Source organism: Gallinula chloropus (genome assembly GCF_964237585.1).
Source record: "Gallinula chloropus genome assembly, chromosome: 2".
Taxonomy (NCBI): domain Eukaryota; kingdom Metazoa; phylum Chordata; class Aves; order Gruiformes; family Rallidae; genus Gallinula; species Gallinula chloropus.
In genome coordinates this window covers 163,521,393-163,544,109 of record NC_140086.1, presented here as the reverse complement: position 1 = coordinate 163,544,109, position 22,717 = coordinate 163,521,393, and the positions used below count along the sequence as shown (strand labels likewise).

Genomic DNA, 22,717 nt, shown 5'->3' with positions numbered 1-22,717 from the left:
AATCCCAGGGATTTGGGGGGAATCCCAAGGATCCCAGCTGAGGGAGCTGGGCTGGGTCAGCCTGGGGAAGAGAAGGCTGTGGGGGGACCTCAGTGCAGCCTCCCCGTCCCTGAAGGGACCCCAGGACCAGGAGGGGAATCAGCTCTTGGGAAGGGCAGAGACTGGCAGGACAAGGGGCTGGAGTGAAGCTGGAGGAGGGAAGGGGGAGAGGAGAGACTGGGGGGAAGTTCTGTGCAGAGAGAGTGGTGAGGGGCTGGAAGGGGCTGCCCAGAGAGGGGGTGGGTGCCCCATCCCTGGGGGTGTCCAAGGCCAGGTTGGCTGGGGCCCTGGGCACCCTTGTGTAGCTCCAGGCCTGGAGGTTGGTGTCCCTGCCTGTGGCAGGGGGTTGGGGCTCTGGGACCCTTGGGGTCCCTCCCAGCCCAGCCCAGTCTGGGATTCTCTGATGTTTGTCACTGTTTTGGCTTCCCATGAGTTACAGGTCAGGACCCTGGGTGCTCAGTGGGTGCTCTTAGGGAGCCCCAGAACGTGCTGGGTGTGGGTCAGGTGCCGCCCGAGCTGCACTGGGCTCCCTTCTCAGCACCACAGAGTGGGAGTGGGAGGCCAGTGACTGGGGAAATGAGAAGCATCCCAGTGCTGCTCGTGCTCCAGTCCCAGTTTGGTGCCTCAGCCTCGGGGAGGGAATCCTGCTGGTCCCTGAGACAGGGTCCCACTCACCCCACTGAGCCGATTCTGCGGCCCCGTGTCCGTCTGTGGATGGAAAATCCTCCTGCTGGGATGTGCTGGTGCTGCAGAGCCCCTGGCACCGGAGTCTGGGGTCACAACACCAGTGTCACTGCTGCTCAGCCCTGTCCCCTGCGTGGCTGATCCGGATCCCTGTCCCACCCAGCAGCAAATCCCACAATCCAGAGTCACAGGCTGGAAAAGCCCTTTGAGCCCCTGGAGTCCAAACATCCCTGTCCTGTGCAGACCCAGCTCCCTGAGCACCTCATCTCCCCTCTGTTCAACACCCCCAGGGCTGGGGACTCAGCCCCTCCCTGGGCAGCCTGTGCCACAGCCCCACAGCTCTGCCAGGGAAGAACTTTGCCCTCCCAGCTGAGCTGACCCTGCCCTGGGGCAGCTTGAGCCCATTGCCCCTCCTCCCAGCTCCTGGCCCCTGGCTGCAGAGACCATCGCCCACCTCTCTGCACCCTCCTGCCAGGGCAGGGCAGGGCAGGGCAGGGGGGAGAAGGGCTCCCCTCAGCCTCCTCTTCTCAAGACCTCGAGGGGTCCTGAGACTTCCCCCCACATCTGCTCTGACCCTGGGGGACTCTGGAAGCTGCAGCATCCGTCTCTCCCTCTGTTCACAGGGCTGGATGTGCTGTTTCCAGTCACTTCTTCCTCAGGAGCAGCTCTCAGCCAGGCTGTGGCACCACCTCAGGGTTTCCTCACTCCACACCCTGGAGTATCTTCAGCTTCCCAGTACAAGGAAGAGCCCAGTTCCCCGAGGGGCTGGGTGTGGGTGGCTGTTTGGTGGTTTTGATGTGGTTTTTGGTGAGAGGTGGTGCTGCAGTCCAAGCCCATTGTGGTTAAACAGCTCTGGGCTACACAGAGGAGGGACAGCCAAGAGCAGAGACCTACTGTCCCCCTGCCCAGGCCCCAGCTGGAGTGTTGTGTCCAGGGCTGGGCTCCCTGGGATCAACCAGCCAGGGATCTCCTGGAGAGAGTCCAGAGGAGGGACAGAGATGCTGAAGGGCCTGGAGCATCTCCCCTGGGAGGAAAGGCTGAGGGAGCTGGGGCTGTTCAGCCTGGAGAGAAGAGCCTGAGAGGGGATCTGATCACTGGTTCTCAAGAGCTGAAGGGTGGGAGCCAGGGGGCCATGGGCAGCCTCTGCTCAGTGTCTGTGGGGACAGGACAAGGGGCGATGGGCTCAAGTTGGAGCCCAGGGAGTTCCCCCCAATGTGGGGAAGAACTTCTTGCTGGTGAGGGTGAGGGAGCCCTGGGACAGGCTGCCCAGGGGGTGTGGAGTCTCCTTGTCTGGAGAGATTCCAGCCCCTGTCCTGGGGACCCTGCTTGGGCAGGGGTTGGACCCCTGGGCTCTGGGGGGCCCTGCCAACCCCTGTGAGTCTGTGATTCCATGACCTGTCTCTGTGTTGGAAGGAACTGATGCTGGTTGTTAACGCTGCCCCATACAGCTCCTCCTCCCAGATGTGAATCCCCAAGCTGCTAATTAAAATCAGCTCCCAATCAATGACTGCTGGGCTGGCAGCAGCCAGGTGCTCCTCACGCTTGAGCTTCGTTCAGTCTCATTAACCTGCCTTATCCTAAAGCTTCCCCTGACACCAACATGGGGCTGTGAGGGACCATCTCTGGGGGGGGATGGATTTTTGGATACCTGAACTCCCTGGGCTCCAGCTTGAGCCCATCGCCCCTTGTCCTGTCCCCACAGACACTGAGCAGAGGCTGCCCATGGCCCCCTGGCTCCCACCCTTCAGCTCTTGAGAACCAGTGATCAGATCCCCTCTCAGGCTTCTTCTCTCCAGGCTGAACAGAGAACAGGACTAAGAGGGGATCTTGTTAATGGGAACAGGGCAGAAATCCACCTGTGCCACCCTGCAGCTTCTCTCAGCCCCTCTCTGCTCAGGGGGCTGCTCCCTGCCTCACCTCTAACACTGCAGAGTTGTTACTCCAGAGATGCAGCTCAGAGAGAGAGAAGCTGGGTTGGGTTTTGTTTGTGGTCTGGACCCTCCTTCCCCTGGCACCAGGGGGGATTTTGCCTTGGTTGAGCCCCAGCTCAGCCCAGAATCATCCACCAACCAGGTGGTGGCTGGTTCCCTCCTCAGCCAAACCTTCAACCCCAGCGGTTCCTGAAGCTGGGGCTCCCCTCAGGCTCCCAGTTTCCCTGGGAAAATACCATGAGTCAGACGTCCAGGATTGATGCCTGGCCCTGAGGGGGGAGGAACGATGCACAGAGGTTACTCATCCCTCTTCCTTCTGTGTCCCAGGAGCGATTCGCTGCTGAGCAGAGCAGCTGGGGCTCAGGGTGATGCCCTTGTGTGGGTCTGGTGCTGCTGCATCTCTGGAGCCAACAGCCACATCCCGGGCTGCAGCAAACTGAGCGCGGGCAGCAGGTCTGGGGAGGGTTCTGCCCCTCTGCTCTCCTGAGACCCCACCTGCAGTGCTGGGGACAGCCCTGGGGCCCCCAACATAAGGAGGACATGGAGCTGTTGGGATGGAGCCAGAGGAGACCACGAGGATGATCAGAGGGCTGGAGAGCCTCTCCTGTGAAGCCAGGCTGGGAGAGCTGGGCTGGCTCAGCCTGGAGCAGAGGAGGCTGCGGGGGCCCTTAGAGCCCCTTCCAGCCCCTGAAGGGGCCACAAGGAACCTGGGGAGGGACTTCTGAGAAGGGCACAGAGTGATGGGATGAGGGGTGATGGGTTTAAATTGGCAGGGGGTAGATTTAGATGGGATATTAGGGAGGAATTCTTCCCTCTGAGGGTGGTGAGGCCCTGGCACAGGGTGCCCAGGGAGGTGGTGGCTGCCCCCTCCCTGGAGGTGTCCCAGGCCGGGTTGGATGGAGCCCTGAGCAGCCTGGGCTGGGGAGAGGTGTCCCTGTCCCTGGCAGGGGGTGGGACTGGGTGGGCTCTGAGGTCCCTTCCATCCCAAACCAGTCTGTGAGTCTGTGTCTATCCCAGGTCTTGGATCTGACCAGACACACCGGTCCTGGGGGGGGGGTGGGGTGTCCTCGTGGGGGAGAGGACGGGGAGCGAGTGGTGGCATCCTGGGCTGTGTGGGTGCAGCGTCCAGCCCCAGGGAGCCCCAGGTCTGTGGCAGCTCCTGAGCCATCAGCCACCAAAGGGGCAAAACTCACCCGATCCCGGAGCTGCTCGGGATGCTCCGGGCTGGGCCGTGGTGTCCCAGGGCTGCTCCTGGTCCCCAGGGCAGCTGGCAGGTGAGGAGCACATCCTCCTCCTCCTCCTCCTCCTCCTCCTCCTCCTCCTCCCAGGCTGGGGTGCAGCTCAGCCCGTGCAGAGGGGAGCAGTGCCTCCCTCTCCCAACTGCTGGGCCCCACAGGATGCTCCCAGCCCCTGGCTCCCTCCAAGGGGGCAAAACCCCCGCACCAGCCGCGCTTTGAACTCCCCAGCGCTGTGAGGAGGGGGGTGGGGGGTCCTCAGCGATCAGAGCTCCCCTGGGGGGGGGTTGGCATCCCCGGGGTGATGATCCCTGTGGGGTCAGGGACATGGTGAAACTCTCTGGGCTAAAACAAGCAACCCCCACCTGAGCTGACTCCAGCTGAACCTGTGGCCGGGCAAAGGAACCCCCTGGGTCCCAGTGGGCACTTCACCCTTCTTCCCAGTGTCCCCAGTGTCCTCCAGAGCTCTCCAGCTGCTCTGGATGAGCACCAGCTCTGGGCACAGGGAGGCTCTGATCTGGCTGACCCACCGTGGGCAGTGCTGCTGCTGCCCAGCTCTTGCTCTGACCTGGTTTTATACCCCACAGGAGCAGCCATAACCTCGAACCACACCAGGCCTCGTGGGAGGAAGGCTGAAACAAGGGGTTCCCTGCCCTGGGAGTGGGGTGCTGGGTGCCCACAGCATCCTTCTGTGGGGTCTGGGGGTGGTGGCAGCACCGGCCTGGCCCGGTGTGTGGCCGGGGGGCTCAGGGGAGATGGGGGGGGTTGGTTCCATACGGGGGTCTCTGATGCTGGACAGCTCAGTGTGGGATGCCAGGTGAGAGCCTTTGGGGCAGGGCTGGGGAGGGCAGTGCTGGGTGGGCAGCAGCAGCTCCATGAGCTGGGTTTTCTCTCTTTCTTTCACCAAAACCCACCGTGTCCCACCCTCTGCCTTAACTGCCTGGAGAGACCGAGCTCCCCGAAGAGCTGTTTGAGTGGGGGGTGTCCCCCAGGGTCCCTGTCCACCTCCCCCAGCTTTGGGAGCTCACTGGCTGCCCCACAGCCCATGGCTGAGGCTGAGCCTGTACCCCGCTCCTGGGGACACCCTCGTCCCCCCAGCCCTGGGGCAGGAGGCAGGACCCCCACCTCCTGCGCTGGGCACCCATGGGTGCCAGCTGCTCCAGCTTGGCCCAGGGGCTGGGGGGGTGACAGGGTGCTGGGCCGTGGGGGTTTGGGAGGCTTCGTGTGCTGCAGGTGGAGGGACAATGCTGCTGGGGACACGGGTGCCACCGCGGTCGCGTCCTGGAGGGAAACGGCTGCTGGGGCCGGGGTGAGGCCTGTGAGGCCCGCGAGGCCCCCCCGTCCCGCTGCCCCCCCTGCCCGCAGGCTGGGCCGGCCTGGGCCGTGTCCACCGGAGTGGAGACCCCACCCCGGGCCTGCCCGAGCACCCAGTGCCAGAGGAGCCTCTCCCAGGGGCTCTTGGTGTTCCAGGCCAGGTTGGCTGGGGCCCTGGGCACCCTTGTGTAGCTCCAGGCCTGGAGGTTGGTGTCCCTGCCTGTGGCAGGGGGTTGGAGCTCTGGGACCCCTGGGGTCCCTCCCAGCCCAGCCCAGTCCATGAGTCTGTGATTCTCTTCCCAGGGCAGGACCCCAACGCTCTGCCCTGGTCTCCCACCAGCCCCCGGCGCCGCTGGGCCCAAGGGTCCCAGGGCAGGGAGTGTGCAGGGGGCTCCCCGAAACGCCGACACCCTGACACCGGGGGTCTCCCAGCCACCCCAGTCTGGGACGGGGAGCCCATAGTGGGTGGCTGGGGCTCCCCTCCCCACACTGAGCTCTCACCCTGGGGTCACATCCCACCGGGGCTTTGCCAGAGGGAGAAGGGGGGTCCCGGGAGCCGGTCCCAGGGGCAGGGTGGGGGGAACCCCCCAGCCCCGACGGGCCATTCGTGGGGCTGGGACCCCCCGGGGGCTCGGGGCATCCCAGGGCTCAGTGCCGGTACCGGGGCTTGGTGCCAAGCCCGGTGGTGATGCTGGGGCCGGTAGGACACCGGTACCGGCAGCGATGGAGAAGGGGGGTCCCGGGAGCCGGTCCCACGGGCAGGGTGGGGGGAAATCCCCAGCCCCAGCCCCGACGGGTGACCCGTGGGGCCGGGACCCCCGGGGGGCTCGGGGCATCCCGGTGCCGAGCCCCGCGGCGATGCCGGGGCCGGTGGGGGGGCCGGTACCGGCAGCGATGGAGAAGGGGGGTCCCGGGAGCCGGTCCCACGGGCAGGGTGGGGAGACACCCCCAGCCCCAGCCCCGACGGGCCATCCGTGGGGCCGGGACCCCCGGGGGGCTCAGGGCATCCCGGTGCCGAGCCCCGCGGCGATGCCGGGGCCGGTGGGGGGGCCGGTACCGGCAGCGATGGAGAAGCGGGGGGGGTCCCAGGAGCCGGTCCCACGGGCAGGGTGGGGGGAAACCCCCAGCCCCGACGGGTGACCCGTGGGGCCGGGACCCCCGGGGGGCTCGGGGCATCCCGGGGGCTCGGTGCCGGGGCTCGGTGCCGGGGCGGGGCGGCGGGCGCTGCCGGTGCCGGTAGGCGGCAGTGCTCGGCGCTCGGCGCCGCTCCCCCCCGCCCACTGCCGCGAAGCCCGGAGGAGGCGGATGCAATTCCCCGGCTGCCTCTGGCTCCTCGGCGGGGCGGCGGGGCCCGGCCCGCAGCGCGCAGGCAGCGACAGCGGCTCCGCTCCCGGCTCCGGCCCCGGCCCCGGCGCGGCGGCGGCCGGCTGCGCGCTCCCGTTCCGCTCCGCGCTCTCCCCGCCGCGGCCCGGCCCCAGCCTGCGGGGCCCGGCCCAGCACCGCGGGGCCATGGCCGAGTGGGCGCCCGCCCAGGTAAGCGCGGCCCGGCCCGGCCCGGCCCGGCCCGGGGGCAGCGGCACCGCCGGCGGAGCCGCCCCGACCCGCGTTACCGACTGGGCCCCGCGAGCCCCGGCCGGGACCCTCCGCGGTGCCCCCTGAATCCCCCCCCCCCCCCGCGGCATCCCCGGCCCGGGGAGCCCCGGCGACCCCCCTGCGCCCTCCGGCCCCGGGCGGCCCCGCGGGGACCCGACCCGCCGCTGCCCCGGGATGCCCGTGTGTCCCCGGGATGTCCCCGGGACCCCCGGGCCCGGCTGCCACGTGCTCCCGGCCCCATCCTCCCCCGGGGGCTTGGGGGGGGGGGTGTCGGGGGGGCGGTGTGTGACCCGGAGAGCCCCCCGCAAGGGGAGGGGGCTGCTGCCCGCGGCGCACCGTGACCCGCTGTCCCCGCTGTCCCCGCGGGGAGCGGTGACCGGCGCTGACCCCGCGGCCGCCCCGCGATGCTCGCGAGCCCCTCACCGGCCCCTCAGGCCCCGGGTCCCTCCTGCGGCTCAGCCCTGGCAGCACCGACAGCCCCGGGGGGCTGGGGACGGGGGGGGTTGTGTGGGGTGTGTGGGGGGGGGGCAAATCCTGCCCAAGAACGGGGGGGCAAATCCTGCCCAAGAAGGGGGTGCACAGGGGGTGCCTGGGGAGGGGGCAGCGCTGCCAGCTTTGGGGGTCACACAGCGGGGTGCGGGGTCGCGGGGGGGAAGCCCCTGAATCTGGGGGAGCTGCTGCACTGCTGGGGCTCCAGACACGACCCCGGGGTGGGTGGGGGTGAGGGGACACACACACACACCAGACAGGCCACCCATGGGGGTCCCCTCCCACCCACCGCCCTCCCCCCCGGCCCAGGTGCAGGAGTGGAACGTGGAAGCCCCCCACCTGATGCCGCTGCAGCCGCCGCTGCTGCCGGAGCGGGCGCACATGCGGGAGGCTCAGCTCCACTCCGCCGAGGCTTCGCTCTGGACCGTGGTGGCCACGGTGCAGGCGATGGAGAGGAAGATCGACCTCCTGGCCACCCGCCTGCTCAGCCTGGAGGGCCGGTCCGGCACGGCTGAGAAGAAGCTCCTGGACTGCGAGAAGACGGCCATGGAGTTCGGCAACCAGCTGGAGAGCAAATGGGCCGTGCTGGGCACCCTGATCCAGGAGTACGGGCTGCTCCAGCGCCGCCTGGAGAACGTGGAGAACCTGCTCAAGAACAGGAACTTCTGGGTGCTGCGCCTGCCCCCCGGTCCGCGGGGAGAGGTCCCCAAGGTAGCAGCTGCCGGGGGGGGGGGGCTCTGTGGGCTGTGTGTGGGGGGCTGCCCTGGGGAGCGGGTACCGCTGAGCTGCTGGGGGGGCCTGTCCCTGCAGGTGCCGGTGACGTTTGTTGACATTGCCGTCTACTTCTCGGCAGAGGAGTGGAAGAATTTGGAGGAGTGGCAGAAAGAGCTGTACAGTAACCTGCTGAAGGAGAACTACGAGTCTTTGATCTCCCTGGGTAAACATCCCCTTCTCGCCCCTCTCCCGGCAGCCCTGGCTGTTGGCTGCACCTCCCCGGAGGGTGACGGATGTGGGTACCCCCCGCAAACGGTCCCTGGTGGCACATGGTGTGACCTCCTGTCTCGGAGGGACCCCACGCGGCAGCTCACGGGGGGTGTGTGTGGATGTGATGATGCACCGTGCCGTGCTGGTGCCACCCGGTCCCAGGGAGCTGGAGTGGGTCCTCATCCCCCCAAAACCAGGGTCCTGAGCATCTGAGCATCCTGCAGCCGGGGTGCTGGGCCCCGGCAGCCCCGTCGTGTCCCCCCACCTGTGTGTGACAGGGGTGGGGGTGGGTGCAGCCCTGGCACCGGAGCGAGCGGCGCTGTCTCCCCGCACAGACGGCGCCCTGTCCAGGAGCGAGGCGCAGCCCCGCGGCGAGCGCAGCGAGGGACCCTGCGTCCCCGAGCAGAGGGAGCTGGACCAGCGGGAGCTGCCGCCGGACGCCTGCGCGGGTGAGACGCCGGCCGGCAGCCGGGGCAGCGCCGGGCGCCCCCAGCCCACCTGCCTCCCACCCCCTGCTGCCCCCACCCTCCCGCTCGCCCCGTTCCATCCCCGGTGGCCCCAGAGCCCCAGCACCCCAGCTCCTCTCCTCATCGCCCCTCAACTCCCGTGACCGATGTGCTGGGGGGTCTTGGGGATCCATCACTGGGACATCCACGTGTCCCCCACCCGCCACCGTGTCGTGTCGGAGCCCCCAGGCTGTGTCACAGTCTCCTGTCCCCATGGGCTGTGCCATGGTTGTCCCTTCCAACCGACTGTCCCGGGTCACCCGTCCCCAGGGTGCTGGTCCCCATGGTGGTGCCACCTCGGTGCTGTCCAGCTGCCCACATCCCCCCGGGGTGTCCAATGGTGCCTGGGGGATGGGGACACCCCACGTGGCCAAGCCCCGGTGTCCCACAGCCCGAGGTGCTTCGGCCAGAGGGTTGTGGCACCGGCCAAGTCTCTCCTTGTTGAACAGAGTCGCTGATCTCCACCTCTGACATCCTGTCCCGGATCAAGCAGGAGGTGGCCTTTGTGGGGGAGCAGCAGTTCGCCGAGGAGCGGGGGATGCCGGCGGACCCCTGTGCTGGTGAGCCCAGGGCCCCCCAGCTGCCCCCCCTGAGCCTGCCAGGAGCAGGATGCAGCCCCTCTGAGTCCCTGTCCCTTCCCCACAGGCGCAGACACCCTGATCACAGCGCACGACTTCTTGTCGTGGATCAAGCAGGAGGAAGAGCCCTGTGTGCGTGAGCCCTGGGAGCTGCCGGACAGGGAGATGCTGCCCGGTCCCGGTCCCGGTCCTGGTGAGCGAGGATGAGCCCAGTCCCGTGGGATTGGGGATGGTGGGGGAGCACCCACCCAGGCTGGGCTGGGGCTTGGGGGTGTCCCTGGTGTCCATGGGCCCTGGGAGCTGCTGGACAGGGAGATGCTGCCCAGTCCTGGTCCTGGTCCTGGTGAGTGGTGATGAGCCCAGTCCTGTGGGATTGGGGATGGGGGTTGGTGGGGGAGCACCCACCCGGGCTGGGCTGTGGCTTGGGGACGGCCCCTGTGTCCATGAGCCCTGGGAGCTGCTGGACAGGGAGATGCTGCCCAGTCCTGGTCCTGGGGAGCGATGATGAGCCCGGCCCCATGGGATTGGGGCTGGTGGGAAAGCACCCACCCAGGCTGGACTATGGCTTGGGGACGTCCCCAGTGTCCACAAGCCCTGGGAGCTGCCGGACAGGGAGATGCTGCCCAGTCCTGGTACGTGGTGATGAGCCCAGTCCTGTGGGACTGGGGCTGGTGGGGGAGCACCCACCCAGGCTGGGCTGGAGCTTGGGGATGGCCCCTGTGTCCATGAGCCCTGGGAGCTGCTGGACAGGGAGATGCTGCCCGGTCCCGGTCCTGGTCCTGGTGAGTGGTGATGAGCCCAGCCCCATGGGATTGGGGATGGTGGGGGAGCACCCACCCAGGCTGGACTACGGCTTGGGGGTGTCCCCAGTGTGCACAAGCCCTGGGAGCTGTTGGACAGGGAGAGGCTGCCCAGTCCTGGTGAGCGGTGATGAGCCCAGTCCTGTGGGATTGAGGATGGGGGTTGGTGGGGGAGCACCCACCCAGGCTGGGCTGGGGCTTGGGGGTATTCCTGGTGTCTGAGAGCCCTGGGAGCTGCTGGACAGGGAGATGCTGCCCAGTCCTGGTCCTGGTCCTGGTGAGCAGTGATGAGCCCAGTCCCGTGGGATTGGGGATGGTGGGGGAGCACCCACTCAGGCTGGGCTGTGGCTTGGGGGTGTCCCCAGTGTCCACAAGCCCTGGGAGCTGTTGGACAGGGAGAGGCTGCCCAGTCGTGGTGAGCGGTGATGAGCCCAGTCCTGTGGGATTGGGGATGGGGGTTGGTGGGGGAGCACCCACCCAGGCTGGGCTGGGGCTTGGGGACGGCCCCTGTGTCCATGAGCCCTGGGAGCTGCTGGACAGGGAGATGCTGCCTGGTCCTGGTCCTGGGGAGTGATGATGAGCCTGGCCCCATGGGATTGGGGATTGGGGATGGTGGGGGAGCACCCACCCAGGCTGGGCTGGGGCTTGGGGGTGTTCCTGGTGTCTGAGAGCCCTGGGAGCTGCTGGACAGGGAGATGCTGCCCAGTCCTGGTCCTGGGGAGTGATGATGAGCCCGGCCCCATGGGATTGGGGATGGGGGGTGGTGGGGGAGCACCCCCCCAGGCCGTGCTGTGGCTTGGGGGTGTCCCCAGTGTCCCCAGCAAGCTGACCGCAGCCTTTCCCCCCTCCCCCAGCCGGCGAGGGGCTGCTGGTGAAGACAGAGGAGCGATGCCCCCACGCCGAGCCCCCCGAGGAGGTGGGCTTGCCGGGAGCCTCGGGGGAGTTGCTCTTCCCCGGCGCCGGCTTCGGGACCCCCGAGGGCCCGGTGGGGGCTGCGGCGGCGTCGGGGGCCCCTCTCCCCGCACAGCACAGACTGGGCAAAGCCCCCCCGGGCGCGGAGCCGGGCGCGGAGGCGCCGGGGGTCCCCAGCAGCAGCAGCAGCAGCACCACCCCCCCGGCCCCGGGCGAGGGGCGTCCCCACGGCTGCGCCGAGTGCGGGAAGAGCTTCAGCGGGAAGAAGAGCCTGCGGATCCACCAGCGCAGCCACGCGGCCGAGCGGCCCTACCCCTGCGCCGAGTGCGGGAAGAGCTTCAACTGCCACTCGGGGCTGGTGCGGCACCAGATGATCCACCGCGGCGAGCGGCCCTACCAGTGCGGCGAGTGCGGGAAGAGCTACAGCCGCAAGGAGCACCTGCAGAACCACCAGCGGCTGCACACGGGCGAGCGGCCCTTCGCCTGCGCCGCCTGCGGCAAGAGCTTCATCCGCAAGCAGAACCTGCTGAAGCACCAGCGCATCCACACCGGGGAGCGGCCCTACCAGTGCCCGGCCTGCGGCCGCAGCTTCCGCTACAAGGAGTCGCTCAAGGACCACCAGCGGGTCCACGGCGCCGAGGCGGGGCCCCCGCCGCTCCCCGCGCCGGGCATCATGCCGCCCGGGGACTAGGGGGGGCCCCAGAGTGGACTGAGACACCCCCACCCCCATGACACCCCCCACCCAGCTCCCCCCGGGATGGGGGACACCCCCCCCCCACCCCCCCCAGCTCCCCCCGGGATGGGGATGGGCGCCTCAGTCCCCCCCCGAATGCGGCTGGGGGGGCACCCCCACCCCCCCACAGCTCCCCCCCGGGATGGGGGTGGGCGCCTCAGCTCCCCCCCCGAATGCGGCTGGGGGGGGCACACACCCCCCCCCGCCCCCAACTCACCCCCGGGATGGGGGTGGGCGCCCCAGCTCCCCCCCGAATGCGGCTGGGGGGGCACCCCCGCCCCGCCTCAGCTCCCCCCGGGATGGGGGTGGGCGCCCCAGCTCCCCCCGGGATGGGGGACACCCCCCCCTTCCCCCCCACAGCTCCCCCCGGGATGGGGGTGGGCGCCCCAGCTGCCCCCCGAATGCGGCTGGGGGACACCCCCCCCCCCCAGCTCCCCCCGGGATGGGGATGGGGGACACACACCCCCCCGCCCCCCCACAGCTCCCCCCCGGGATGGGGATGGGCGCCCCAGCTCCCCCCGGGATGGGGGACACCCCCCCCCCCCCAGCTCCCCCCGGGATGGTGGGTGGGTTCCTCAGCTCCCCCCCCGAATGCGGCTGGGGGGGGATGGGGGGTAGTGGAGGAGGGAGCAGGGGGGGGTCGTGCACCCATAGAGGGGTGTGTGTGTGCCCCCCCCCCCCCCCATCCTGCTGCAGACGGACAGACGCTCTTCAGCCCCCCCCCCCCCCCAGACAATCTCGCTGCACGGGATGGGGAGCAGCCCCCTCTCTCCCCCCCCCCCCAGCCACGTCGTCCCCCACCGCTGCTCCCTGCCCGCCCCCCCCCACCCCAGACCCTTCCTCACCCCCCCACTCCCCCCCGCCTGCTGCTCTGCTCCCTGCCCCCCCCCCGGTTTTTACTCCCCCTGCCCAGTGCTCGGGGTGTGGTTTTGTATGGACCGTGCGAGACGGAATAAAGTCGTGCTGGGCTGCAGCGCCTCCCCCCACCCCAAAACCCTGGGGGGGGTCCCACTGCCCCCCAGGCCCTGAGGCCATGGTGCCCCCCCCCCCCCCCAGGGATCCTGATTCCCCCTCCCTGGGAAGTCAAGGTCAGGAATGGGCGGGGGGGGGGGGTGGGTGGGCTGAGGGCACCCTGCATGGGGCAGGGGAACAGGCTGGGGTCTCGGGGGGGGGGATGTCACTGGTGGCCTTGCCCTCCTGCCACCCCAAAGCAGGGAGTGGCTGCACCCATGGGTGACACCCTGCGAGGTTTCAGCTCTCCCCCAGACCCCTGGGACCCCCCCCCGGTTCGTTCCTCCCTTTCCCTGACACTCGTGGGCAGTGGTTGGGGGCCAAGGCCCACCCTGGGGCACCCACCAACCCAGCACCCACCTTCCTGCACCCCTCTGGTTCCCCTGGACTGAGGGGGGGGGGGGGGGTCACTGCCAGTGTGCCCCCTCACCCCTGCTATGGGGGGCAGGCACCCTGGAGACCCCAACCAGAGTGGGGACCCGGCCCCCCATCCTGCTGTCACTGAGCGGGGCCATGGCTGTGGGGAGGGGGTGTCACGACACTGGGGGGGGGGGGGGGGTGGGGGGTGTCCTGAGCTCCCTGGGGACCCTTGGACCAAACATGTGCCCCCCCCCCGAGCTGTGACCCCTGCCCAACACCCCAGCACCCCGCAGGCAGCTCAGGCTGCTGGTGCCAAGCATGGCCAGCCCAGCCCTGGACACCCTGTGTGCCCCCCCCCCACCCCCTGCTCCCCCCTCCCCAATTTCTGACCCCAGGGGCTGGGGGGGCCCCAGGTAAGTGCGATGAACTCAGTGTTGAGCCTGGGGGTGTTGACACCAGGGGGCTTGGCTGTGCTGGGGACCCTCCTGGTGTGGCTGTATCATGGGGGGGGGGGGGCTGCCCCCCCAAAGCAGGACAGACCCCCCCCAGCAGCACCGGGGTGGGGGGGGAGCAGAGAGGAGCCAGAGGCAGAGGGTGAATTAGGAGCAGAGAAGCCCTGGCACCAGCAAGCAGGGGACAGGACCCCCAAAAAGCCTCCTGCAGGAGGGGTGGGGGGCACACACAGACCCCCCCCCAATCCCTGCACGGGGCCACCTCAGGAGCAGGCTGGTAGCACCGGGCTGGCATCACTGGTGGTGTGGCTGGCACCAGCCTGGCTCCCAGCGCGGGGGGGGGGGGCCGTGGGAAGAGGGGCCCCTGCTGCCCCCTCCCCAATTGTTCACACTCACTCACACACACACACACAGCATTTTTTTCTGGGTTTTTGGGGGATTTTTTTTTTTTTCCTTAAACAGAAGGTTTTGTGGTTATATGCAAATTAGGTCATTAAATGATTTGCATAAAATGTTCGCCCGTCAGCGACTAATTGTTCCTAACGCCCCCTCCCCCCCCCCCAACACCCCCCCCCACCCCCCCCCCCAAAAAATAAAGGTAGTAATCCTACTCCACTAGCGCTGCCACACGGCCCCCGCCCTGCCGACCCCCTCCCCACGCTCCCACTCCGGGCAGGGAGCGCGAGGCCGCCGCCGCCATCGCTGCCACCGACGCCACCGCCATCGCCGCGCTCCCGCCGCGCCTCCAGCACCAGGCCCTGGCTGCCTGTGGGCCCCACGGAACCTTCCTCGGGGTAGGAGCCAACTTCACAGGGGGGGTGGGCACGTGCCCCACGGGCACGGCGGATCCCCCTCCCCGGCCCGCGCACACATCCCCCCCCCGCCCCACCCCTCGGTCCAGGGCCGGGAGGGCCGCGGGGACACCATGTCCTTCGTGGGACAGCGTCCCCCCCCGGCCCCTAGCTGTTGGTGAGGAAGAGGCGTCTGTGTCTGGAGGCAGAGCCTCTGGGGCGGCCTCGACGCCGGCCCCGGCCGCGGTTACCGAAGGGGCTGCGGCTGGGCACGGCGCTCTCGGCCCAACCGCCGGCGGTCGCGGCCTGCGGCTCTGGGAAGCCAGGCTCGGCTTTGGGCTGCTCCAGGAGCGGGCTGGGGTCCGGGTGGGGCGCGGGGGGCGTGGGCTGGCTCTGGCGGGCGCTGGCCCGCTCCTGGCGCAGGTAGCGCAGCTCGTCGCGGATGTCCGTCAGGACGCCCAGCAGCCGGAACTGGAGCTCGCGGTCGCGGGCCCGCTCCTCCCGCTGGGTGGCCCGTTCCTCTTGCCACATGGCCAGCTCTTGGTGGTAGAGCTGGTCCCACTGCTCCTCCAGGTCCAGCAGGTGATGGATGTTAGTCCTCCAGCTCTCCCGCCGCTCTTCCCGCAGGCGGGAGCAGCCCAGGCCGCGGGGTGGGCCGGGGGCGGCGGCGGCGGGGGCATCGCCCGGCGGGGAGGCGGAGGACGGGAGCGACTCCTCGGTCAGGGCGCCGTGCAGGGGGGAGCGGGCCGGGGGCTCCTCTTCCGCTGAAGGTTTCTCCCAGGTCGGGCCCATCAGTACCCTGGGCAGAGCGCCCATCTCCGGGCCCGAGCCCCCCGCTTGCTCCTCGGGGTGCGAAGAGTCGAGCCCCCGGCCCAGGGCGGGCAGGTCGGACACCCCCTCGTGGCCCCAGTCCGAGTGAGGGTCCGCAGGGTTGAGAGGGTCCTCGGGCAGGGAGGTGACGGAGCCCTGGGAGCTGCACCGGCGGATCAGCATGGCCTGGCGGGACAGCTTCATGTCTTCCTCCGCGGAGCTGGGGGCTTCGGGCCCCCCGGGCTGCGCCCCCGCGGCCCCCCCGCCCTGGCCCCTCTCCCCCTCCCGGCCCTCCTTCTCCTCCTCCTCGGACATGGAGGCGTAGGAGACCAGCGACTCGTTGCGCAGGGACGGGGAGATGGCCGACATGTCCGGCGTCCGCAGCTCCGGGCCCGACTCGGCTGCAGGGGGAGAAGAGGAGGGGTCTCTGCTCAGACCTGCCTGGCACCCTGGCCCCCCCACCCCTGCCCAGCACACGCACCCCCCGACAGACACTTGCCCCTCGCAATGGCTTCTGGGTCCTTCAGACCCACCCCCTTCGCCTGCCCCCAACACCCCGCGGCGGGGACACCACCCTAAGGCTGGGTGTTCACAGCCCTTCAGCACCCACAGAGCGGGACAGGGGTGCAGGGGAGTATCCTGGCTTCCCCCCTGTGCTGCACCCAGCCCCCCTATGAGGACCCACAAAGCAGGAGATGGGTGCAGGGAAGCGTCTCCCATCCTTGTGCTGCACCCAGTCCCCCCCTGAGCACCCACAGAGCAGGAGAGGGGTGCAGGGAAGCGTCTCCCATCCTGGTTCCCACCTTGTGCTGCACCCAGCCCCCCTGTGAAGACCCACAGAGCAGGAGAGGGGTGCAGGGAAGTGTCTCCCATCCTTGTGCTGCACCCAGCCCCTCATCAGCACCCACAGAGCAGGAGAGGGGTGCAGGGAAGCGTCTCCCATCCTGGCTCCTTGTGCTGCACCCAGTCCCCCATGAGCACCCACAGAGCAGGAGAGAGGTGCAGGGAAGCATCTCCCATCCTTGTGCTGCACCCAGCCCCCCATCAGCACCCACAGAGCAGGAGAGGGGTGCAGGGAAGCATCTCCCATCCTGGCTCCTTGTGCTGCACCCAGCCCCCCCATCAGCACCCACAGAGCAGGGGATGGGTGCAGGGAAGTGTCTCCCATCCTGGTTCCCCCCTTGTGCTGCACCCAGCCCCCCATGAGCACCCACAGAGCAGGAGAGAGGTGCAGGGAAGCATCTCCCATCCTTGTGCTGCACCCAGCCCCCCATCAGCACCCACAGAGCATGAGAGGGGTGCAGGGAAGTGTCTCCCATCCTGGTTCCCCCCTTGTGCTGCACCCAGCCCCCCATGAGCACCCACAGAGCAAGGGATGGGTGCAGGGAAGCGTCTCCCATCCTGGTTCCCCCCTTGCACTGCACCCAGTCCCCCATGAGCACCCACAGAGCAGGAGAGGGGTGCAGGGAAGCGTCTCCCATCCTGGTTCCCCCCTTGTGCTGCACCCAGCCCCTCCACCCCCCACCCCAGCGGGCTCCGGGTGCGTCCCCTGCCCCTGCCCTGCCCTCCCGTCGGCCGCAGCCGCCTCACCCGAGCTGCTCTGCCCTTCCCCGCGGCTGTAGTCGCAGGCGCCGGGCGGGTCGGGGCTCTGCACGGCCAGGCGGGGCACTGCGGAGCCCTCCAGGTCCGGCAGGGCCGAGGGCTGCCCGTTGGTGTCGATGTAGATGCTGGGGTGGCTGGCGCCGGGCTGCAGGTGCAGGAAGGGCTGCTTGGTGGCACCGGGGAAGAACAGGTCTGCGGGGACACACGGACACAGCCCGGCCTCAGAGGCGCAGCCACCTCCCGCGCCCCCCAGGATGGGATGGGTGGGGGTCTCCCCGAAGGGCCCCAGGGAACCCTGTGCGTGGGGACAGGCGCGCTCAGGGACGGGTCCTCCTGTGAGGTGGGCTCTGCCCCATCGCTCACCTTCACCTCCCCCCTGGGACCATCTGGAAGCCCCGAGGGGGTCGGGAGCCCCTGGGAGTCCCATGGGGTGGAGACCCCCTGCTCTGCAGCACGAGGGGCGCCTGGCTCAGGGTCAGCCCGAGCCTGGGGAGCGCGCTGAGACCCCCCCATGGAAAGGGGCTGAGCTGGAAGAGCAGGGGAAGGCGCAGGGAAAACGAGTCCTGGGGTGCCCCAGGGACACACAGAACCCAGACCCACCCCCTCTGTGGCAGCAAAAGGGCTGGAGGGGCTGCCTTTCCCTCCTGGGGGGCACCCAGCACGGCTGCAAGGCTGATCTCAGGTCCTGCACTCACAGCCCCCCACCCCAACGTGTCTCTTGGGGTTCGAGGTGCCACCCAGGAGCAAGGGGTGAGCGAGGGGCACCCCCTCCCCAGCCACACTCAGCAGCTGGCTGTGGGAGGGCAGTGTGGCTGCTCACGCCTGAGGCTCCCCCTGCCCTCAGCGAACCGGGGGGACACTGACCCCGAAAACAACGGGGTGGGAAACAACCCCCCAGCTGCCTTCAGGCAGCACCCAGCAGGGCCAGGCACTGGGGCCAGGTAAGGAAAGAAAAGGCAGACCCCCCCCAAAAGCCCTGCTCCCCCCAAAGTGTGAGGTGTGGCTGCTCAGCCCACGGGATCCCCAGGCAGGGTTTCCAGCCGTGGTGGTTCCCCCCTCAGGCAGGACAGGACCATGGCTGGGCTGGACGCTGTAACCCCACCTCAAACCCCCCAAAACCTCCTTCCTCCACCCACACAGGATGCAACAACCCCCCAAAACCTCCTTCTACCATCCACACAGGATGCAACAACCCCCCAAAACCTCCTTCTACCATCCACACAGGATGCATCAACCCCCCAAAACCTCCTTCTACCACCCACACAGGATGCATCAACCCCCCAAAACCTCCTTCTACCATCCACACAGGATGCAAACCCTCAGCAGAACCCTGGAGCTTGGGGAGGGGACCACAGCCTGGTGATGTTACCAGGCAGGACATCACTCTGAGAACACATGTGGGGACACGGCATGGGGTCTCTCCTCACCCACCCTAGAGGGGACCACAGCCTGGTGATGTTACCAGACAGGACATCACTTGGAGAGCTCAGGTGGGGACATGGCACGGGGGTCTCTCCTCACCCACCCTGGAGCCTGGGGAGGGGACCACAGCCTGGAGACAATACCAGGCAGGACATCACTCAGAGCAGAGATCGGGACACAGCACGGGGGTCTCTCCTCACCCACCCCAAAGCTTGAGGAGGGGATCACAGCCTGGTGACGTTACCAGGCAGGACATCACTTGGAGAGCTCAGGTGGGGACACGGCACAGGGGTCTCTCCTCACCCACCCAGAGCTCAGAGAGGGGATCAGGGCCTGGTGATGTTACCAGACAGGACATCACTTGGAGAGCTCAGATGGAGACACAGCACAGGGGTCTCTCCTCACCCACCCAGAGCTCTGTGAGGGGACCATGGCCTGGTGCCATCACTGGGCAGCCCACCCCTCATTGCTCAGGCAGGGACAGGGCACGGGGGTCTCTCCTTACCCACCCTGGAGCTCTGTGAGGGGACCACAGCCTGGTGACGTCACCAGGCAGGACATCACTCAGAGCTCAGGCTGGGACATGGCATGGGGGTCTCCTCACCCACCCAGAGCTCAGAGAGGGGACCACAGCCTGGTGCTATCACCGGGCAGAACACCCCTCACTGCTCAGGTGGGGACACAGCACGGGGGTCTCTCCTCACCCACCCTGGAGCCTGGTGAGGGGACCATGTCCTGGTGACATCACCAGGCAGGACACCCCTCACTGCTCAGGCAGGGACACGGCACAGGGGTCTCTCCTCACCCACCCAGAGCTCTGTGAGGGGACCACAGCCTGGTGACGTTACCAGGCAGGACATCACTCTGAGCTCAGGTGGGGACACGGCACGGGGGTCTCTCCTCACCCACCCTGGAGCTCTGTGAGGGGACCAGGGCCTGGTGATGTCACCAGGCAGGACATCACTTGGAGAGCTCAGATGGGGACATGGCACGGGGGTCTCTCCTCACTCAACCTAGAGGGGACCACAGCCTGGTGATGTTACCAGGCAGGACACCCCTCACTGCTCAGGTGGGGACACAGCACGGGGGTCTCTCCTCACCCACCCTAGAGGGGATCATGGCCTGGTGATGTTACCAGACAGGACATCACTCTGAGGGCACAGGTGGGGACACAGCCTGGGTGTCTCCTCACCCACCCAGAGCTCAGAGAGGGGATCACAGCCTGGTGACGTCACCAGGCAGGACATCACTCAGAGCTCAGATGGGGACATGGCATGGGTGTCTCCTCACCCACCCAGAGCTCAGAGAGGGGATCATGGCCTGGTGACGTCACCAGGCAGGACATCACTCTGAGCTCAGGCAGGGACACGGCACGGGGGTCTCTCCTCACCCACCCAGAGCTCAGAGAGGGGACCACAGCCTGGTGATGTTACCAGGCAGGACATCACTCAGAGCAGAGATGGAGACACGGCACGGGGGTCTCTCCTCACCCACCCCAGAGCTCAAGAAGGGGACCACGGCCTGGTGATGTTACCAGGCAGGACATCACTCAGAGAGCTCAGGTGGGGACACAGCACGGGTGTCTCCTCACCCACACAGAGGTCAGGGAGGGTACCAGGGCCTGGTCATGTTACCAGACAGGACATCACTTGGAGAGCTCAGATGGAGACACGGCACGGGGGTCTCTCCTCACCCACCCTAGAGGGAACCACAGCCCGGTGCCGTCACCAGGCAGGACATCACTCAGAGCTCAGGTGGGGACACAGCCTGGGTGTCTCCTCACCTACCCAGAGCTCAGAGAGGGGACCACAGCCTGGTGATGTTACCAGGCAGGACATCACTTGGAGAGCTCAGATGGGGACATGGCATGGGGGTCTCTCCTCACCCACCCCAGAGCTCTGTGAGGGGACCACAGCCTGGTGACGTTACCAGGCAGGACATCACTCTGAGCTCAGGTGGGGACACGGCACGGGGGTCTCTCCTCACCCACCCTGGAGCTCTGTGAGGGGACCATGGCCTGGTGACGTCACCGGGCAGGAAACCCCTCATTGCTCAGGCAGGGACACAGCATAGGGGTATCTCCTCACCCACCCCAGAGCTCAGGAAGGGGACCATGGCCTGGTGATGTTACCAGGCAGGACATCACTCTGAGAGCTCAGGTGGGGACACGGCACGGGGGTCTCTCCTCACCCACCCTGGAGCTCTGTGAGGGGACCAGGGCCTGGTGATGTCACCAGGCAGGACATCACTTGGAGAGCTCAGATGGGGACATGGCACGGGGGTCTCTCCTCACCCACCCTAGAGGGGACCAGGGCCTGGTGACATTACCAGGCAGGACACCCCTCATTGCTCAGGTGGGGACACAGCACAGGGGTCTCTCCTCACCCACCCCAGAGCTTGGGGAGGGGACCATGGCTTGGTGACGTCACCAGGCAGGACATCACTCTGAGCTCAGGTGGGGACACAGCCTGGGTCTCTCCTCACCCACCCCAGAGCTCTGTGAGGGGACCATGGCCTGGTGACGTTACCAGGCAGGACATCACTCTGAGCTCAGGCGGGGACATGGCACGGGGGTCTCTCCTCACCCACCCCAGAGCTCAGGAAGGGGACCATGGCCTGGTGATGTTACCAGGCAGGACATCACTTGGAGAGCTCAGGTGGGGACACAGCCTGGGTCTCTCCTCACCCACCCCAGAGCTTGGGGAGGGGACCATGGCCTGGTGACATCACCAGGGACACAGGCAGGGACACAGCACGGGGGTTCCTCTCCTCCCTCCCCGGAGCAGCGCGGCCACTCACCCGGGTCCAGGATGATCTCGGGCTCCGAGTCGTGGCTGGCCTGCAGGAAGGTGGACGCCACCATCTTCTCCAGGGGGGTGAGCCGCGGCTTGTGGAGGGCGCCGCCGGCCCGGCTGACGGGCAGGTGCTTCTTGGAGGTGATCTTCTTCTTGACGTCCAGCCGCAGGTCGCGCCACTTGTGCTTCAGGTCGTCGATGGAGCGCTCGGTGTAGCCCAGGAAGTTGACGCGGCTTTGGATCTGGGTCCAGAGCTGCTTCCTCCGCACGGGGTGAGCCCGCAGGGCCTCGGACCCGTACAGGGCGCTGAAATGCCGGACCACATTCCAGACCAGCGTCTCAGTCTCGTCATTGGAGAAGTTGGCCTTCCTCTTCCGGCCAGACGCGGGCATCGCCTGCGAGGCTGCGGCAGAGGTGGAAGGGGCACAATTGAACCGGGGCCCCCACTCCTCTCTCTCGGCTCCTGGGGGGAACATGGGGCTGCGGGAGCCCGAGGGAGCCGCGGAGGAGGGAGCCGAAGCGAGAGCCCCCGAGGCATCCATGGCAAGGGAGGAGGAGGAGGAGGCTCGGGCCGGGGAGGATCTAAAGAGCCGCCGCTCCGGCGCACCACGCGGCAGGGGGGCACCTCATCCCCTCGCCCCGGCTCGAGAGCACCTGGGAGGGGAGAAAAGGAAAGGGCAGCGCTGGGTGGCGGCGGCGCGGGGCTGGCGGCCAGGGCCCCCGGCCCTCTCCAGACAGAGGCACCCGGGGGACCCCCAACCCCCCCAGCCGGCTGCCACGGGGGCCGCGGAGAGGGCGGTGGGCACGGTGCGTGGAGGGCGACGGCGGCACAGGGCAGGGGGAGGGCTGTGGCACCCACCCTGGGGCTCTGGCAAGCACCCTGGGGCTGTAGCACTCACCCTGGGGCCTGTGGCACCCACCCTGGGGCTCTGGCACTCACCCTGGGGCTGTGGCAAGCACTCTGCGGCTGTGGCACTCACCCTGGGCCTGTGGCAAGCACTTTGGGGCTGTGGCACTCACCCTGGGGCCATGGCAAGTACTTTGGGGCCGTGGCAAGCACCCTGGGGCCATGGCAAGCACCCTGGGGCCATGGCAAGCACCCTAGGCCTGTGGCAAGTACCCTGGGGCCTGTGGCAAGCACCCTGGGGCCATGGCAAGCATTTTGGGCCTGTGGCAAGCACCCTGGGGCCATGGCAAGCACCCTGGGGCTGTGTCAAGCACCCTGGGGCTGTGTCAAGTGCCTAAGGGCCACGCAGATGGTGACAGGAGCACCCCAGGGCCAGGCTGAGGGCGATGGGGAGCGCCTCGAGGCCCTGGCTGCCCTGCTGACAGCACGGGCCAGCACCCCAGGGCCACGGCAGCAGCTCCAGCAGCAACTTCAGCCATGGGGTCTCGGGCACAGCGAGGACCCCAGTGAGGGGCCTGGCCCGTGGTCAGCACTGCAACCCCACAGCTCGGTGCTGCGGCGAGGGCCACAACCACGGTGAAATCACCAGGGCTGCCACACAGGGCCTCAGGCCCGTGGTGAAGGTCCTGGCTGTGGTGAGCACTCCAGGTTCCCAGCAGGAACCTCGGCACCTTGGCACAGCCCTTGGCTGCAGCACGGGCGGCGGGGCCACGGCGAAGGCCTTGGCCAGGGTGAGCATCTCAAGGCTGTGGAGAAGACCTTGGCTGGG

The 22,717-nt window shown here is 68.3% G+C and overlaps 2 protein-coding genes across 2 annotated transcripts; one reads left to right on the top strand and one right to left on the bottom strand.

Moving 5' to 3' along the window:
* Positions 1–6,508: 6,508 nt before the first annotated feature.
* Positions 6,509–11,788, top strand: LOC311189292 (zinc finger protein 783-like; the record flags this gene model as incomplete). Its single annotated transcript, XM_084260925.1, has 7 exons — positions 6,509–6,736; positions 7,595–7,996; positions 8,096–8,222; positions 8,605–8,718; positions 9,225–9,335; positions 9,421–9,540; positions 11,008–11,788. The coding sequence occupies 7 exons, from the start codon at positions 6,509–6,511 to the stop codon at positions 11,754–11,756; spliced, it is 1,851 nt and encodes a 616-aa protein (XP_084117051.1). The 3' UTR covers positions 11,757–11,788.
* Positions 11,789–14,264: 2,476 nt separating this feature from the next.
* LOC311189291 (uncharacterized protein) lies at positions 14,265–21,671 on the bottom strand (the record flags this gene model as incomplete). The annotated part of the gene is given in 4 exon segments (XM_084260924.1): positions 14,265–15,623; positions 16,813–17,016; positions 21,046–21,631; positions 21,633–21,671. Coding segments are annotated over 4 exon segments (1,872 nt in total). The 3' UTR covers positions 14,265–14,580.
* Positions 21,672–22,717: the final 1,046 nt, after the last annotated feature.